At 44.6% G+C, this 20,502-nt stretch overlaps 1 protein-coding gene across 2 annotated transcripts in view; it reads left to right on the forward strand.

Moving 5' to 3' along the window:
- The first annotated feature begins 570 nt into the window (after window positions 1-570).
- LOC147437824 (uncharacterized) overlaps window positions 571-20,502 on the forward strand; it is a 32,328-nt gene continuing 12,396 nt past the window's right edge. The window contains exon 1 of one of the 2 annotated variants that reach the window (XM_086487268.1): window positions 571-861. In XM_086487268.1, coding sequence (XP_086343394.1) covers window positions 616-861 — 246 coding nt within the window. In that variant the 5' untranslated portion in view covers window positions 571-615. The remainder of the gene's footprint in view (window positions 862-20,502) is intronic. The other variant, XM_086487269.1, reaches the window with a different exon arrangement.

The raw sequence follows: 20,502 nt of genomic DNA on the forward strand, positions 1-20,502 counted from the left end.
ATTATATAAGTTAGATTGTGCTATCGGTCCTGCATTATTTTCATAAGAGGAGCTAGTGTTGCCACATGGATAATGGAAAGATCCACTCCGTGTAGAGTCCTGAGGCCCAATTCAAACTGCGCGGCGGAAGAAAGGGAGCTTTTCAGCAGCTTCCAGGCGGAACTTGTGCATAGCCATGGATTCCACTCTGCAGCCGTTCACATAGAGCGGTGGTAGAGAGAAGAAAGGGAGCTTTTCAGTAGCTTCCATGCGGAACTTGTGCATAGCCATGGATTCCGCTCTGTAGCCGTTCACACAGAGCGATGGTAGAGAGAGGGGAAAAATCCTGCGTGGAGACTTAAGATTGGCTGCAGGCTACCGTGTCAGAGCGGAAGAGAAGTTCGGGCGGGAGGGAGGGGGGGTCGGCACAAAAATTTCGGGGGGTGGAAGAGAAGCACCCCTTTTTTGCCGTGACATGGAAGAAACTTTTCAGAATGCCACCGCCCTTTGTGAACAAAAGTTGCCAAATGGAAAGCTTTGATTGGCCCATGCTACACATAGCCTTTTCCATCGGCTTGATGTGAACCCAGCCTCAGTCCTCGACTTGAGTTCAAAACCGGCACACGCACTCAAGGAATGCTATACTGTGGACTGGCTTGTGTTCGCAGCTGCAACGCGAGGCCATGGAGCAGCCCGCTAGCGGCTTTCCTTATTCGTCCACACTCCAAACACACTCAGCGCAGAGCTATGGTGCACGTTTGTCGGGCAGCCTCGGAGTCTCCGTACCGTATTCTGGGCGTTGCTCCCTCTGCGTCTGAAGCGGACATCAAGCGCGCTTACCGAAGGCTAGCCCTACGATTCCATCCAGATGTGAACAAGGAGGTCAGTCATGCCCTTAGCCTTTCATGTTTTCATGGGGTTCTGCGGACGTCAGTTTTCTTTTGTTTATGCCCTGTCGGTCTTTGCCTTTCCTGATTTGGGTGTTGAGCGATAGCCACTGCCTCTGATAATAGCATATTCAGTAAGGATTTTCATGAGAAAATGCAGGGAAACCTCTGATGATGCAGAGCCAAAAACAAGCTCTAACGCTGAAGGAGATTGGAGCAGCAAAAACTCCATGAAAGCAGCTGCAAAACACATGGCTCTTGAGAGTGGAGTTTTCCATTTGTAACTCCTTCTACTAGCATTTCATAGAATAGAATAGACAAGGGTAATCAGCGACCTTCTGCAATGAAAATTGTGCCAACTGATGGTGAATGCTCAGGATGAGTACTTAGTGCGTACTCAAGCTTCCTTTTATTGGATGAGATAGTTCCTTTTATTTCATGAGAGATGTGCAAAGACTAAAGAGGAGAGAATGATATTGTGAATGGAGAGAGAGAGAGAGAGAGAGAGAGAGAGAGAGAGAGAGAGAGAGGGTCTCAAACTCCCCTCCAAGGACCCCCCTCTATATCGCTAGAGATGTGTTTGCTTTAGATTGCATAAATGCTGATACAATGGTCCTAGATGCTAAGATGCTGATGGGATCTTGCGGTAGATGCTTGGGTTTGTGAGGCTAAGGGCTGAAAATGCAAAACCCTAGGGATGCTGGCTGGGATCTGCAACTACCACGAGGTTATGACTGATCTGCTATCGATGATGTCGGCGATGGGCTGAAAACTGGAAAATGCTGGTTGATCTGTAGCTGAATTTGAAAACGCTGGCTAATCTGCTGTCTTGGCTGAAAACTAAAAACGCTAATGCTGATGGATGGATCGCGGCGAGGCTATGGCTGAAAACTGAAAATGCTGATGCTGAAATGTTAGGTGCAACGGAATTGATTATGGTGAAGATCTAGTTTTACACTTCCACAAAATCCTTCTACTTCTCTCCTTGCTGTAGTGATTCCTTTTTGCTTAGATGATGGTTCCTTTTATTTTCCCCTGAAGAGAGGGGTTGAGAGAATGCAGTAAAAATGTGTAGAGGGAGAGAGAAAGAGAGAGCAGAAGAGAGCGACACCGACGGGGCAAAAGCCCGTCCTCTATTATTTCTTTTTTGCTTCTGACTGAGAGAGTGAGAAAACTACTCTCCGAGTACTGAGAGGATTTTCCCTCTCCTGTGAGATTTTGGGAAGCTCTCGAAAGCAAGAGTCTATCTTCCACAAAACTCAACGGAAGCTCTTGAAAGTGAGAGTCTACCATCTGTTAACTGTGTGTCCCTATATGCATAATCATTCTTGCAATAGAAATAAGGGAGGAACACGCAAAATGCACGCACACATGCTTGCTGTAATTTTTTGCACATAACCTGAAATTGTTACCTGAGCACGTTCCAATGCCGAAATAGAGACCTTTTTCGCGATGGAATCGCACCAAACTTTGTGTACGTGTAGTGTAGGTAGAGAAGAACTAGATTCTATGAGTATTTTGCTGAAATTCACCCTAAAAGAGATGATTAGGGGGTGAAAATCGAGAATTCACAGCCACCACACTCTATGGAGAGAGTGCCTGCTGCAACTTCTCGCAATGAATCTTCACCAAAAGTTGGCTATGGCTATGAGAACCCTTGTTCTAGACAATGGGAGCACGAGGCCACCACATGTCGCAAGGGGCTGCCCTCAAGCTTCCACGGAGGGCTCCAATGTGTAGAGCACACTCATAGTAGGGGGTAGGAGCACTGCCAATGTTGAGAAGAAGGGGAGAGGCTGCACTCTTAATAGACTGGAGCAAGAAGGGGACACTAGAAGAAGAGAGAAGGTGAGAGAGAGAGAGTCACTTTTGCATTGGTAAGTGTGCCAAGTGGCACACTTACTTACCATTCAACTTTCACATTTAAAAGTCCCTAGGCTATTAATGAAATGTGCAAATTAACTCACAACTGCACATATAGATGCAAATAATGAAATGTTAGCTGCTCCCCAGCACAACGTTGTATCGGTACTGCTCTGGCATTATCAGTTCACACTTGTCCGGCCATTTGGTCCGGCACAAACAATCTAAAATATTTTAACTGACTTATCCTAAGGCCTTAAAATTAATGCAAGCCTAAAGATTACTGTCCTAAGGACCCCATCTCATTTCTGTACTTGCACTGACGCGCGTAATTTGCTGAGCCTGAAATTTGAGGCTACTATCTACCCCTTCATTGGGAAGACCCGATTTCCCAATCACTAGGGCTTCGGGGTATTTTCTTCTAGGATCTCCCTGAGGTGCTCTGGCCCAAATTTGGGCGCACGTGAGGCCCTTGAATTGCTAGTTCTATTCTGATGTGCACACAACTAATTAGATAATTATTTTCTCGTAAATAAATTAATCATGTACAAAGTCTGACATTGTTACATCCCTCTTTGGTTCTAAATAGTTGACCTTAACTATAAAGCGTCAACATAACTGTGCAAGATATCTGGGTAGTCCTTGAGATCGGACTCAGTTGTCCACTTTGCATCTAAAGGGTTGTAATTCTTGAACTTGACTAAATACTTTTGATGTAGGCTCTCGGACTTTAGTTGTCTCTCAGAGTGGTGTCTCAGTCTCTTCGACTTCTGGAGGATCTTCTTGTACTGGCGCCACTGGAGGAGGTCCAACATATTGTCGGAGGAGACTTACATGAAAAGCATTATGGATGCGCCAATGAGAAGGCAAATCCAATCTAAAAGTCACTTTATTGACTTTATTTGTAATCTTGAGAGGGCCATAAAATCTATGGGAAAGTTTAACAACTTTTCCTTTTCCGATCTGCTTTTTCAATCTAGCTTTCTAAAACTTAAGTAGGGCATATTGTCCTTTTTCAAGATTGAGTTTCTTACTGTGCTTGTCTGCTTTTCTCTTATGCTGCTCTTGAGTACGAAGAATCGCTTGCTTTACTTATTGATAGGCAGTATCAATATTGCGCACAAATTCATCTGTGGCAAAGATGTTTTCTTTGGTAACCATAATAGGAAGTAAGAGTGGCTTCCCATAAATAATTTCGAAGGGAGCTTTACCAGTTGAGGAATGTATGGTATTACGATAAGTACTGTTTCCATTCGCATTGTCTTTTCGAAACATAGCACTTGAGGAGGTCTAAACAGTGGCATTAGCGATTTCCCTTTGACCATCTGTTTGAGGATGATAAGCTGACGAAAAATAAAGCTTAGTTTCCAAGTTCTCGAACAATGCTTGTCAAAATAGACTAGTCATGCGAGGATCTCTATCACTGACAATAGTCTTTGGCAATCCATGGTGTTTAAAATCTGAGCTAGAGATATTCTAGCCATGTGATCAGCTTTGATCGTTTTCTTAATTGGAAGGAAATGTTCTTGCTTACTGAATCTGTCTCTATAGTCTAGATTGCATCATTTCCATTCTTGGATCTAGGAAGATCCGTAATAAAATCCATGGCAATACTTTCCCATGGCGTGTTAGGCACACGGAGTGGCTGAAGCTTGCCATAAACTTTATCTTTATCATATTTCACTTTTTGGCATACTAAACACTCACGTACATATTTTTCAATGTCTGCCTAGAGTGTAGGCCAAAAGAATTATCTTTGGAGGGCACTAGTGGTAGCAGCAATTCCCCGATGTCCGGCACAAGGAGAATTATGTGCTTCATCCATCACCTTCTGCTGTAAGGGTTGAGCTACGCATATTACTTGTTGACGATATAGTGTATTATCCCTAATGGATTAAGGTGGCCTTGAGTGACGAGCTTGAAGGTCTGCCCAAATTTAGTGAAGTCTGGATCTTGAGGATGCATCTCGAAAGATTCTAGTTCCTCATGATAAATTGTTTTCATTGCATTGATCTTCGAAAGCCTAGAGAGAGCATTTGCAACCGCATTCTTTGTTCCAAAAGTGTGTAAATCTGAAAATGGAACATTAAAAGAAAGTTGGCCCATCTCATTTGCTTTTCTGATAACTTTCTCTGTGTGAGAAAGTAGCGAAGACTCTGATGATCTGTCTTGATTATAAAATCAGCTCCTAACAGATAATGTTTCCAAATGGAAAGAGCATGAATTACTGCCATTAGCTCTCTCTCATAAATGGAAGCATGCAACTCTGCATCTTTAAGGCGCCGACTTTCGTAGGCTATGGCGTGACCCTCTTGGTTCAAAACTGCTCCTACACAATGTCCAGATGCATCGCAGTACACCTCGAAAGGTTTGGGAAGATCAGGGACGGTGAGAATAGGTCCATGACTAAGTAGATACAGAAGCTTTTCAAAAGCTTGTTTTTGTCCATGTCCCCAATAGAAGGGAATCCGCTTCTTTGTCAGATCATGGAGAGGACCCGCTATGGCGGCAAAGGCTCGAATGAAACGTCGATAATAGGAACAAAGACCGAGAAAACTTCGTACATCTTGTACTGTAGTTGGTGAAGGCCATTCTACAACTGCTTGAATCTTATCAGGGTCCATTCTCACGTGGTTGTGAGATACTATATGGCCCAAGTAGTGAATTTCTTTTAGAAAGAACTCACTCTTCTTAGCATTCACAAATAATTTATGTTTGCGTATGTCATGTGACACATCCAACCCTATGTGTCCGTGGACAAGCTACAGCACAACAAGGGTTCAGTCCGTCCAGTCAGTCTAGATTAGAAGTGATCTGGCACTTTTGTGAGTCTATTCGTAGACCGTGCATGCCCAATCACCTAGTATAGATGCATATCCTTTGGTTGCACACAGCATGATCATTAGTATTCCCATCAGAATCCATTAGAATCAGTTAGGGGATTTTTCCAGTGCATTTAGCCTATTTTCCCTATTTTTGACATTTTTCACTTATTAATTTAAGTGACTTCCCAACAAAAGTAGGTAGGGCAATTTTGCTAAGTTTGTATATGAGCAAACCCAAGTTAGCACCCAATGGCAGAAGAGGCAGCAGGAGCTCCCCGCTCAACAGGCATCTTCTCAGCAAGAACCCCGTAGTACCCCCAACCTTGGCGTTTTCCATCCCCTACAGCTAGCGTTTTGATCATCGCCCATATCTTCCCCTAGCCCTGGTGTTTTCAGCCCTGCTATCATCGCCAGCATACCCAGATCCCCAGCGTTTTTACTAACGCTACAGTAGTTGCCAGCGTTTTTCATTTTCAGCCTTTAGCGGAGAAATTATAGCAGCGTTTTCAGCATTCAAGACAGCAGCAGATTCAGCCCTAGAGACTTGCAAAGTATCGCCATTTTCAGCCCTAAAAAACGCAGCCAAAACAGCAGTTTTCAGCCACCCGAAACAGTCCCAGATTTTCAGCCATAGCGTTTTTATGGACAACAGATAGAAGACCGCAGATTTCAGCCCTTAAGTCGTCGTCGTTGTCCCCGTCGTCGTCACCGACATAGTCCCAAGTTGCATCAGTTCCATGCATCGTCATTGTACCACTTTGTGCAATCAATAAGTAGACCACTCTCGCCGACGAGAGTGGGGCCTTCGAAGGAGGGTTTTACAACGTCTCTGGTGTCGTATCTCTCTTCTCTCTCTATCTCTCAGCCTCATGCAGTTGCACGCACAGTGTCCACTCACTTTGTTTGTGATCATAGCATTCTCTCATTAAGAACGGAAGGCTCTCCCTTCCAGAAGAACAAAAGGAACCTTGAGCACAGTTCGGAGCACTCATCTTGAGCAAAGCGCAAACATTCATTCCGTTGCACCTAACATTGGTATCAGAGCTTTGACAGTGTTCTGTATCACTCAAGGAAAGAACCACAAGAATCAGAAGACTTTTTTTTTTCTTTTTGCTTGTTGTTGTCGCACGAACCCAAGTTTGCTTGGGCGTGTCGATTCCTAATCGTGTTTTTGAAGAGTGACAGGAATCCCAAGAAAGAAGGGCTTGTCCAGCCTCCCCTTGTGTCTCTTTTCACTCATTGAGAGCGCATCGTGTGTCACCAGGAGGTGTATTTTTCCTGTTGCCTTCCGTAAATAAGTATTAGATATATTTATTTTATTTTTACTTGTTTGTTTTCCTTGAAAAGGTGCAAGTGGACATTGCATGGCCAGTGTGAAACGGTTGCAGCCAAATGGGTTTCTCACATTGGGGATCTAGGTCGGTCAAACAGGGACTGCCCGGGCCAGTTAGCACTGAATTCTGATAAGTATGGAAGCTCGTGTGCGCCAAACTGGAATTTGGGCCACTCGTCAAGTCACTGCAACTTTATAAGTTGAAAGGGGCCAGTAAATTAACCCACATTGTAGATGTTGGTCAAATGGTAGTCTTCAATGATGGTCAGGAGACCGATAGGGACGCCATGGAAGCATCTCCTAAAATTTAGGGAACTGCTATTTTTGACCGGAAAATGTGTTCGCGTCATTAGCTCTGGAATGACAAGGGGAACATTTTATTGCTCTGCTGCCAAGTCAACTGACGCACCAGTTGAGATATTTTTAGCAGGGAAAGCCTAAACTCGGAAACTGGGCGACGTGTCAGCCTATGAGCGATTCTGCCACTCTGGGAGGCAAATACGAGCTGCATATCAACAAAGGGGGCGCCATTTTCAGCCTCAGGTGGATTGTAGCAGGTACAGAAGCTATGGAATGCTTACCTTGCCCTCTATGCACAATATGGTGATGGGAGTGATGCCCCGCACGCTACATACTGCTCTCTTTCTCCCCTACGTACAATATGTTATGCCCCACTAGTGGGCTTCTCATTTGACCTATGTACAGTTCTGGGGGTTTATGCGCGTTTGCCAAGGCAAGAGCCTTCTGAACAGGAACCGGATTAGCTAATTGCTAATCCCCCACAGGTATGCACAGTTCCATCACGAAAGATTGCGAGTTTGGAGAGTTTTCTCGCGTGAAAACTCGTCCAATTCATAGGGGAACTGTCCCATTGCGTGCGGGAGCCCTTGGGACACGCGTAGGCGTGTTCGCCTACGCGTTCGCTCCGCTAAAAACGATCCGAAACAGGGAATTACAGCCTGCTGTGTTTTTCTGCAGGTTTAGAGTTTCGCACCTAAATTGCAAGGGAACATCGGGGGAGCCTCGTGAGAACCTTGGGATGCGTGTACAGGCTTTTGGGCTCCCGGCAGTGAAAAACAGAGAATTACAGCCCGCTGAATTTCTGTGACAGCTCACCAGAAAGCTTCCAGATATTGAGGGAATCCGTCCTAGACAGGTGTTTTTGACCTACAGGGGTTTTTGCGCCGTTATGCTGTCGAAATCCGGTCGAAAACCTGCGTTTTCAGCCCTCGCCAGGTTTGGACAGCTTTGTGAAAGCTTGTGCTAAGTGGTCGGATCGTCTACCTTAATTTGAATAAAGAAATACCGAAAGGGGCGCCAGTCTTTGGGGCCTACAAGGTGTCGGTCTCGTGTGCGCAGTGACATTCTAGTCGTTGGACGCAACTGTGTTCTCTTCCCTTCTTAGTGCTCTGTGTAAAGTTAACAGGTAATTGAAATAGTACCGCCCTCTACGTTGTACGGGCCGGTTATATGGTTCCATCGACGGATAGTCACTTTTTCTTCAACAAGTGCAGCGTGGATTGTTGTGGGTGAAAGCAACACAGAGCTTGTCGATATGGCAGAGAAGAGAGACCAAGTACCTGAAGAGGGATCTTCCTCACATGGCACAGAGAAAATTCCTTCAACTCTTCAAGAAGAGGACAGGTTGTTTAGAACTCAACTGCGTTGTTGCATGGACATGTTTCAACAGCTGGCTAACAACCCAAGGATGCAGGAATTCTTACAGGCTCCGACACAGGGTTTTCAGCCTCCTACACAGGGCATGACTGAGCCGTTGCAGGAAAAGGAGATTTCCAATGCGCAGAGGACTCATGATGCTCGAGGGAAAGCCCATGTGGTTGAGCAACTAGCGGTGTCCAATGATCCAAAGCAACTTGCTTTAGCTGGACAGGAACTGTTTGTGAATGGTCAAGGGAGCAATGAACAGGCTATGCGTCAGACCCTTCCATTACCTAATACTTATCCTGGTTATTTTGGAGGTGGTTCAGTGTTTCAAGCTATGGCTGGACCTTCCACAGGTTATATGCCAGGGAATGTGTTCGGGACAATGCAAACAGGCATGGGTAACCCTATGTACGCGAACATGGGTGTCCAACCTGGTTTTCAGGGTGCCTATGGCCAGTTTCGAGTGCCTGGAACACAATTTGGTATGGCTGGTTTTTCGCAGCCATGCGTACAAAATGCAGATATGACAGGGAAAACAGTTGATGCGAGTGTTGGAATGAACACTCATGGAGCACCACTGTTACAGGCACCTGTTTATGATAATGTGGCTCCTTTGAGTCAGCCTAAGGATTACAAGGAAGGTGGGCAGGGAGTGAAGTTTGAAACTTTCAGAGGAACTGAGGACCAATTAAAGGCTTTTACCTTTATACAGCAGTTCGATGCAGCTTATGCTGGAGGCAACTTCACGGAATCTTCAAAGATATGCAAGGCTGCCACTTTCTTGAAAGGGAATGCGCTTCAATGGTGGACCGCATTGTTGAACCAAGGTCAAGCCCCAACAACGTGGGTCCAATTCAAACAACTTTTTGCGCCTGCATGGTTGACAAACACTTTTGAAGTGGATGTAATGACGGAATGGCACGAGTTGAATGCTAAACAGTGTGCGGATCTAGAAGAGTACAATAAACGGTTTTGGGCCGCACTGTTGCAAGTCACCTCTTACAGGTTTGTGCCTTTGTCAGAACAAATTGAGAAGTACTGTTGCGGATTGCCCAAAAAAATCAGGGACTACTGCACAAAGATACTGTCATGAATATGTTTCAATTGATAGAGAATGCAAGAGTGGCCAACAATGTGTCGAAGGGAGATTCCGATGGATTTAATAGCCACAAGAAAGGGGCCCAGGGCAAACAGTTTTCAGCCAAGGGCAATGTTGCAGCAAAGTCTTCTGAATCTCCTGCAAAGAAGCCCTCCACTGAAGAAGCTGATACGTCCAAGAAGCAGTCTAAATCTTCTTCGGAACGAGGACAAGGACAAAAAAGGCATTTTTCTGGCAAAACTTTTCAAGAAAGGAAAGCTCTTAGGGAGGCCAAGAAATGCTACATTTGTGAACAGGAAGGACACTTTGCAAATGAGTGCCCACAGAAGAAGTCACAGGATAAGGATGACAAGTCAGACCATAAAGGGAAGAAGCCAAAGCCGAGTGCAGGACTTGTTCCAGATTTGGTTAGAGATCAGCCAAACACAGATGCCACGGAGCTGTGCAGAGCTTGGGCAAAGTTAGAGACCAGACAATGCTGGTTTTCTTTGATCCAGGAGCCCGTGCAAATTTCATATCACCAGAATTGGCATCAAAGTTGGGCATTCGTGCAGAGGAGATGGGTATGACAGGCGAAGCAGGTTTGGCATGCCTAGGACATTCAGAGCCTGTTACTCCCATTCTGGGAAAGCTTCGTCTGCACATTCAGAGCTATGTGGATGCGGAAGAATTTCATATTATGCCGCTTGAGTGCTGTGATGTGTTATTGGGTATCCCATGGTGTTACAGGTTGCATGCTATGGTGGATGCTTACAACAAAAAGATTACCCTTGTACATAGAGGAAAGACTCATGTCCTTGATGTAAAGCTTAGAGGCGAGTCTGTTCCAGTTGTTTCTGCTTCTGCTATTTCATCTGTAATAAAGAATCATCTTTCTGCGTACTTGATCTTTGCCAAAGAAGTACCTCAAGTTGTATCTGCTAGAGGGATAGTCCTAGAGCTAGAAGACAAAGACAACCTTGTCCTATGGTACTAAAAATTTTACCTCAACTACCAAGAGCTCTACATCTTTGATTATAACCATCCACCACAAAGGAGGGAGCCTTTCCGTATTATCATGTGATGGATCCAACGCTTCAACCTTTTGCAAGGGAGTAGACTTATGCACCACAACAAATTCAAGCAATCAAAGTAATGTTGGACCGCAAGATGTTTTATCAACAGCTCATTACAATCATTTTTGGCAGAGAACGATTGCAAGAGATAAACACCTCTTCTCTACCATTTATCCTCCCTATGATTAACCATGAAGTATCTTTTGATGTAGTTATTTTCATCCTTGTATAGTATGTTTTCCATCTACCAAGCACCCATGTATTGAATCTTTAAAGGAAAAAAAAAGATTTAGTCGAATTAATTTTCTCTCTCACAATGGCAAGTGTAGCATTTTCAACCTTTACTGGTAAGGTGGGTGAGGATGCTGCAGACTCTCTAGACAACTTAGAAATAGCATGTGTCATCTCTGGGAGAGATGATGATTGGCACAAGAAACCAAGGAACGGTGGGACTTATTAAGAGCATCCTTTGTCAAGATTTTGGAGAGAGCACAACATCAGAGAAGCTATGGCAATTGTTGAGGGAGTTAAAGCAAGGTAGCAGTGTCTACCTTAGATAAAGACATGTCAACTTTTTTGAGTGGTTTCAGTGATTGTTTTTCGGACTCTTTGCCAGGGGAGTTACCTCCTGAGAGACCTGAGGATCATACTATAGATCTTGTGCCAGGTTCTAGTCCACCGAATAGACCACCATACAGGGTTAGTGCAACCCAGCAAAAAGAGATTATGGGTCAGGTCAACGAGCTTTTAGAGAAGGGGCTGATTCAGCCCAGTTCATCCCCTTTTTGTTCGCCTGTACTCTTAGTGCAGAAGAAGGATGGTTCATGGCGCATGTGCATTGACTATCGCGCCTTGAATAAGAATACCATCAAGAACAGGTTCCCCGTACCGAGGATAGATGACATTCTTGATCGGCTTGAGGGAGTGTCATTGTTTACAAGAATAGACCTAAAGAGCGGGTATCATCAGATACGCATTAGACCAGAAGATGTCCATAAGACTGCGTTCAGGACAACATTTGGTCTCTATGAGTTTCTTGTTATGCCATTTGGTCTCACAAATGCTCCTGCCACATTTAATAGAATGATGGACATAATTTTTAGACCACATAGAAACTTCGTGGGTACCTTCTTTGATGACATGATTGTCTACTCAAAGTCTGAAGAGGAGCATAGGGATCACTTGACCGCAGTTTTCAATGAGCTACGCAAGAATAGGCTACTCAGCAATGCGAAGAAAAGTGAGTTCTTTTTGCAAGAAATCCACTTCCTTGGGCACATTGTTTCAAAGGATGGGGTACGCATGGATCCCGCTAAAGTGGAAGCAATTAGGTCATGGCCAGACTTGAAGTCCGTACATGACATTCGAAGCTTTCTAGGCTTATGTTCCTATTACAGGAGGTTCATTCGAAATTTTGCTGAGATTGCTTCTCCACTCCATGCACTGCAAGGAAAAGGAGTTACTTTCAAGTGGACAGCCAAGTAAATTTTAGCGTTCAAACACTTGAAAGAGAAGCTGACTTCAGATCCGGTAATTATTTTGCCAAATCTTTCTAAACCTTTTGTGGTTCAATGTGATGCGTGTGGCCATAGTTTTGGTGCAGTTTTAATACAGAATGGCCGAGTAGTCGCATATGAGAGCAGAATTCTTTTGAAGACTGAAAGGAACTTGCAAGTCTATGAGAAAGAATTGCTGGCAGCAATTCATGCTCTCACTAGTTGGAACCACTATTTGCTAGGGGCTGATTTTGTTGTCCAAACGGATCATCAAACCTTGCGATATTTTCTTACATAGACGAAGTTGTCTGAGAAGCACATGCGATGGGCAAACATCTTGTCAATGTTCCATTTTCAGATTGTGCATGTGCAATGGAAAAAGAACGTGGTGGCTGATGCGTTGTCACGAAAGCCCCAAATTTCAGCAGTGTCAATTCCGTACCATTGTGAACTAGACGAAATGAAGACACAATATGCTGAAGATTCAGATTTTGCAAGGATCTATGACCAGCTTGTTGATGGGCAACATCATGAGCACTATATGCTTAAGAATGACTTTCTCATGATGCATGGAAAGTTATGCGTTACTAAACAGTTACGGCCAAAGATTTTGATGGAAAGTCATGCTCCACCTTATGTTGGGCATCGTGGAATTGATGCGACAGTGAAAGGGGTTGAGGCATTCTTCTATTGGCCAGCTTTGCGTCAAGATGTTGACATTTTTGTAAGATCATGCTTAGTATGCCAAAAAGTCAAATTTGACAGACAAAAGCAACCGGGATTGTTGCAGCCATTGCCGATCCCTGATAGGCCATGGGAAAGTATAGCAATGGACTTTATCTTTGATCTTCCAAGGACGCAAACAGGAAATGATGGGATTTGGACTATCATTTGTAGGTTCAGTAAGCAGGCCCATTTCATTCCTGTTAGGAGGAAGATAAAGCCAGAACACATGGTCAAGATATTCATGAGCAATATCTTTAAATATCATGCGATGCCTCAGTCAATTGTCAGTGGCAGGGATCCACGTATGACGAGTCTTTTCTGGAAGGCATTGTTTGAGAACATGGGCACTATGCTCAAGTTCTCTTCTTCGTTTCATCCGCAACTGATGGACAGTCAGAAGAGGCAAATTCTACTGTCTTGGACCTACTCAAATGTTATGTCTCAGAGCACAAGGCAACTTGGGAACACCATCTCCCATTGGTTGAATATGCTTACAATAACACTGTGCATACATCAACAGGTAAGGCACCATTTGAGATAGTGGAAGGAGGAAAGAAAGTCCCACCCATTTTGCAGACTAAGGACAAGATATTTGAGGCAGACAAGTATGTGCAAGATATGGATGAAACATACAGGAAGATAAAGATTGCTCTTGAGAAGACTCAGGCTAAGCAAAAGAAAGCTGTTGATCGTCACCGTCGTGAACTTGTATTTTCACTTGGTGATTGGGTACTTTTGCGCTTTGAAAAGGCCAGGTTAAGGAAAAGGAAAGGCAAGGAACGCTTGTTTCCTAAGCTCAGTATGCGATGTTATGGTCCTTTTCAGATTTCAGAAAAGATCAGCGATGTAGCTTATAGGTTAAAGCTACCATAAGGCTGGAAAATACATAATGCTTTTCATGTCAGCCTTCTAAGGCCCTTTGTTGGTGATGTGCCAGAGAATATGCTTGATGAGGAACAACCCGAAGTGGAAGAATTGGATGAAATCCTTGTTCCTAAACAGATATTGGCACATAAAGAAAGAAAGGTTAGAGGAAAAGTTGCAAGACGCTATTTGGTGAAGTTCAAGAACTATCCATCATTAGATGCCAAATGGATGGAAGAGTCTGAATTGCTTGATTCACCTCAGCTATTGCAATTGTATCTTGAAGCCTTTCAAATGGAACCCACAGTGACTTGATGCAACCTTTTTGGAGCAAGGCAAGAGCATGGTTCATGATGCTCAAGAGAGTAGTTAAGCAATTGTATCTACTCTTTCCATACAGAATTTAGCTAGAGAAGTTTGAGCTCAAGAGTACACTAGAAGACTTCTATGCTTGATATATGTGTCGTACCCAGGTTGGTGGGATTGTTTAATCGTCCAACGCTACATTTCCGGAAGCATGTATATCTTGGATTCCCATCATAGAATATATGTGATATCAGGAGATATCTGCATGTATTATTGGCATGCAAGCGAGATCGCTTGCAGTATTTCAAGGGTGGGGTGTGTCACCAGGAGGTGTATTTTTCCTGTTGCCTTCCGTAAATAAGTATTAGATATATTTATTTTATTTTTACTTGTTTGTCCCAAAACCCTTGAAAAGGTGCAAGTGACATTGCATGGCCAGTGTGAAACGGCTGCAGCCAAATGGGTTTCTCACATCGGGGATCTAGGTCGGTCAGACAGGGATTGCCCGGGCCAGTTAGCACTGAATTCTGATGAGCATGGAAGCTTGTGTGCGCCAAACTGGAATTTGGGCCACTCGTCAAGTCATTGCAACTTTATAAGTTGAAAGGGGCCAGTAAATTAACCCACATTGTAGATGTTGGTCAAATGGTAGTCTTCAATGATGGTCAGGAGACCGATAGGGACGCCATGGAAGCATCTCCTAAAATTTAGGGAACTGCTATTTTTGACCGGAAAATGTGTTCGCGTCATTAGCTCTGGAATGACAAGGGGAACATTTTATTGCTCTGCTGCCAAGTCAACTGACGCACCAGTTGAGATATTTTTAGCAAGGAAAGCCCAAACTTGGAAACTGGGCGACGTGTCAGCCTGTGAGCGATTCTGCCACTCTGGGAGGCAAAAACGAGCTGCATATCAACAAAGGGGGCGCCATTTTCAGCCTCAGGTGGATTGTAGCAGGTACAGAAGCTATGGAATGCTTACCTTGCCCTCTATGCACAGTATGGTGACGGGAGTGATGCCCCGCACGCTACATACTGCTCTCTTTCTCCCCTACGTACAGTATGTTATGCCCCACTAGTGGGCTTCTCATTTGACCTATGTACAGTTCTGGGGGTTTATGCGCGTTTGCCAAGGCAAGAGCCTTTTGAACAGGAACCGGATTAGCTAATTGCTAATCCCCCACAGGTATGCACAGTTCCATCATGAAAGATTGCGAGTTTGGAGAGTTTTCTCGCGTGAAAACTCGTCCAATTCATAGGGGAACTGTCCCATTGCGTGCGGGAGCCCTTGGGACACGCGTAGGCGTGTTCGCTCCGCTAAAAACGATCCGAAACAGGGAATTACAGCCTGCTGTGTTTTTCTGCAGGTTTAGGGTTTCGCACCTAAACTGCAAGGGAACATCGGGGGAGCCTCGTGAAAGCCTTGGGATGCGTGTACAGGCTTTTGGGCTCCCGGCAGTGAAAAACAGAGAATTACAGCCCGCTGAATTTCTGTGACAGCTCACCAGAAAGCTTCCAGATATCGAGGGAATCCGTCCTAGACAAGTGTTTTTGACCTAAAGGGGTTTTTGCGCCGTTATGCTATCGAAATCCGGTCGAAAACCTGCGTTTTCAGCCCTCGCCAGGTTTGGACAGCTTTGTGAAAGCTTGTGCTAAGTGGTCAGATCGTCTACCTTAATTTGAATAAAGAAATACCGAAAGGGGCGCCAGTCTTTGGGGCCTATAGGGTGTCGGTCTCGTGTGCGCAGTGACATTCTAGTCGCTGGACGCAACTGTGTTCTCTTCCCTTCTCAGTGCTCTGTGTAAAGTTAATAGGTAATTGAAATAGTACCGCCCTCTACGCTGTACGGGCCGGTTATACCGTGCACTTAGCGGCCGGCCAATTGACGTGAGGTGGGAAAAAGCAACCTTGGTGTGAGCGCAAGGCCGCCAAGGGGTGCATCCGCGGAAAGGAGTAGAACTCGGGTGAAGAGAAGATCCTTCTCAAACACGGTTTGCAAGCGAAAGAAAACCACAAGAACCTCAAGAACCTCAAGACCCCCAAGAACCCACAAGAACCGACGACTTCAGAATGGTCATCACTCGAAGCGGAATGGATACTTCGCTTGGAGGTGATGAGCATGAGAGAGGCGAAGAATTTTCCCCACCAGGAGGTTTTTCCGACCCTCCCCTTTCCACATCTACGTCAAGGATTGCACTAACTCCTATGGAGGCTTTGGAGCAATTGTTTCTGAAACAGAATTTAGAACGCGAAGCAAGAAATGCAGAAAGAATGGCACAAATGAAACGCAGACACGCAGAAGACAAAGCAGAAAGAGAAGCAGAAAGAAAGGCAAGACAAGAACAGAGCGAGCGACGCATGCAAGAGTTCTTGCGACTCTCTTTTCCAGTACAGACACCCATGCAAGAGATTCGGGAAAAGGAGACTCTCTCAGTCTCTTCTTCTCCAAAGCATGACACACAGGATTTGCATGATTGTGTGAAGCATGATGATGATTTGATTGACAATGACTTGCATGATGTTTCGAACGATAATGATAAGCACAATGATTTGCATGATGATAAGCATGATGATTTGAATGACAAGCATGGTGATTTGGATGACAAAGATAAGCATGATGATTTGAATGATATTGCTAAGCATGATGATTTGGATGCGCATCCAAGCGTAGGGGTTCTCCTTGGCATGGCACTTTGCGTATCTGCAACTAGGAGTAGATGTAATACTGTAACATAGTCACAATGTGACAGGTACCGCTCATTGGTGCTCTTCCAGTGACTATCCATGGAAAAGCCGATTTCCACATTATGAAGTTGGGCAATTGCGACGTTCTCTTGGGCAAGCCTTGGCTTAACAAGAATGATGCGATTCTCCACATGCGAAACCGAACCATTACCTTGAGGCAGAAGGACAAGCTAGTCGTCTTCAAAGTTCGATTGTCCGAACAAAAACCAGGATGAATTTTCGAGTTGTTTTGTAGCTAGATACTTTTGAACTCTGTTTGAGGAAGTATTGTTTGAAATGGATGGTATTTGTTTTAAACTTGTCTAGATGCCCATTTGAATTGTTTGACTCCGGTTTTAAATACTGGTTTCAGTGATTGGTAATTTACTCTCGGGTGGAGTAGTGAGAAATGTGGTTTTAATATTGTTTGAACCTGGAAACGACGCAAATGGGATGTCTGGGGAGCGTTTGGTTGTACGAGTCCTCTGAACTCATGGCTTGGACCCTTTTAGGTTATTTGCGAGGGGAGTGATGAGTAGCTTTATACCGTAGACTATCTGTCTCGGGGGAGTGCTCAGCGGCGCTGTTCGTCGTGTCTTGTAACATGCATATGAGAGCATTTGTGTTGCATTGTGATGTGCCAATCACTGAATATTCCTTTTTGGATGAGATACTTATGGGAAGTCAACGCCCTAGGATATCAAGAGTTCCGATATGGAATGAGACTCCTTATTGGATGAGATTCTTTTGGGAAGCCAACGACCCAAGAAATCAAGAGTTCCGATTTGGAATGAGACAATTGATTGTCCCTCGGAATGACCTCGGAATTTTTTTTTAGCTAACTTGAGTTGTTTTGCAGATATGTAGTAATCGCGAACGATTACTTTCTTTCAAGAAGGGGGGATGTCACAAACTGCTGACGTGTCAAGACACTGAAGAACGAAGTTAACGTGTAGATCCCGGCCGAGAAGCCTAAACCCTAGAATAGCAAAAGCAGCAGAAGAAGTTTCACCAATTTGCAAAGTTTGGCCGAGTGGCCTATTTTTATGTCACGTGACACATCCAGCCCTATGTGTCCGTGGACAAGCTACAACATGATCAGGGTTTAGTCAGTCCAGTCAGTCTAGATTTAGAAGTGATCTGGCACTTTTGTGAGTCTTCGTAGACCGTGCATGTCCAATCACTTAGTATAGATGCATATCCTCTGGTTACACATAGCACGATCATTAGTATTCCCATCAGAATCCATCAGGGGAATTTTCCGGTGCATTTAGCCTATTTTACCTATTTTTGGCATTTTTCACTTATTAATTTAAGTGACTTTCCAACAAAAGTAGGTAGGGCAATTTGGGTAAGAAAATATATAAGCAAACCAAAGTTAGCACTAAATGGCACAAGAGGTAGCAGGAGCACATGCTCAACAGGCACCTTGTCAGCAGAACCCCTCCAAGAGACCTAGCGTTTTTGCTCCACAGAAACAACCTAGCTTTTTTGGACCAGATCAGCCAGTGATTTGCACTTGTAGATTTCGGCAGCAAAGCAGGACATCAAATCAGCCTAGCGTTTTGCATTTGCAAACCACTGGCGTCAGAATTGCAGATTTTCAGCCCTAGCGTTTTGCAGATTCTCCGCGACGGAAACTCAAGAACCATCAGCGTTTTCAGTTTTCAGTAGTTAGCACCCGCAGATCAAGTCCCGAACCTCGTAGATCTCACCTTCCCGCAGCAGTTCCTCGCCACACAGTTAGTTTCCGCCAGGTTTACAGTTTCAGCCCGGAAAACGCAGATTTCAGCATCTGCGTTTTCAGCGTGTTGTCGTCTCATCGTCGTCATCGACATCGTTACTGACATAGAGTCAGAATTCAGCAGATAGAAGATTAGCAGATTTCAGCCCATAGCGTTTTTGGACAGCAGATAAAAGATTGCAGATTCAGCCCTTAGGTTGACTTCATCATCACCGTCGTCATCGTCGACATAGCCTATGCCCTAGACTTGCATCAGTCTCATGCATACCATTTGTACCAGATTGTGCAATCATAAGTAGACCACTCTCACCGACGAGAGTGGGGCCTTCGGAGGAGGGTTTTACAACGTCTCTTGTGTTGTATCTCTCTTCTCTATCTCTCAGTCTCATACACTTGCAAGCACAGTGTCCATTCACTTTGTTTGTGATCATAGCACTCTCTCATTAAGAACGGAAGGCTCTCCCTTCCATAAGAACAAAAGGAACCTTGAGCACAGTTCGGAGCACTCATTTTGAGCAAAGCGCAAACATTCATTCCGCTGCACGTAACATTTTAAAGAAGAGTTCCTACCAACTTATGGGACCTAAAGGCATAAAAATAATGCAAGACCACACGCACACTCACACTTCTGTAAAGGCTGATGATGTGGCAAAGCTGTACGGAATCCCGAATTTTGCGTTGACATGCTGATGTGGCAGCTGTACGGATTTCCGTAATTTCCGTTGGTAGTGCCATTTTCTAAACTATGGGATTGAGTACTAAGAGATACTGTTGGATTGTGTGTTTTATCCCCTTTCAAAATATGAGAGTGGGAGATCAATGGCGAGGAAGGAATTCTGTGCTCACAACGAATAACCACCGGAGAGACACCTTCAATACAGAGAGGCTCACCAAGATGATGTGGAAATGTCCAAAAGACTGGGATGGTAATGATATATCTACTCGCAAACACTGACTGCCTCCTGGATCAACGATTCCCTTGGTGGTTACCGGCAAACAATAACCTTTGTTGCCTCAACTCGGATGGTGTGATTCAAACTGCAAATCGGATGGATGCTCGTAGAGTGAATGGTTGGATATGTAAACGTTGATGTCCATGAAGGTTACCGGCCAACCTATGTTAGTATGTTGCCCCTACGTAGGAAGACTGACGAGAGCAACGCCGAACGGGAGATGAAGAAGGATATGTCCTTTGGAATGCCCACGAACCACGGCAAGTGCTCCGTATGATGTCTCGTGAAACCGCCAAATAACTCCTCCAAGATCGAGGCTCCTCTTGGAGCTTCGACTAGATTGCCGTATTATGGAAACTCTAGATGAATCCTCATCTGTGCAACGGATGTGACTGCGAATATAGGCCCATGATGCTTGCGAACTCCCGCGGTGGTTGCCTCGGATTGGAAACCTTTGGCTCCGGATGAATGGCTATCGATTGCTAAGAAGATGTAGATGGTTTGGACCTGATGTGCTACCAAAGATGTGTAGTGATCGATGATGATGCAATGCCTCTTTTGGAATGATGGAATTCTGCAAGTAGATAGGAGAAATGATTGTTCAAACAATGCCAAGACTCCAAAGCTAATAGGCTGATATGGATGGCGCCTTCATTTGTTGTCATAGGTTGCTAACAAATCCTGATATCAACATCTTCATATTTCCAATGCATGTCTTCAATGATGTGATATGTCATGTCGAAGAAGTTATGACTACAAATATCCATGCGAGGTTTTCTTTATGTCGAGGTGGTCGAGCGCGCACACCAAGTCAACTATCCTCTCGCAGGCACATCACAACTGAACCTCGGTATTTAGTGTTTGCATTTCCTACGCTCAAGGTGCACATTCCTACGCGCAATGGTAGGTCCTACGGTTCCTTGAGTGAGAGAAGTGTCCTTGGGCGAAATGCTACAACACACACTCAGACACTAGAGATAAAT

Source organism: Adiantum capillus-veneris, chromosome 17 (genome assembly GCF_014529385.1).
Source record: "Adiantum capillus-veneris isolate H3 chromosome 17, ASM1452938v2, whole genome shotgun sequence".
Lineage (NCBI taxonomy): Eukaryota > Viridiplantae > Streptophyta > Polypodiopsida > Polypodiales > Pteridaceae > Adiantum > Adiantum capillus-veneris.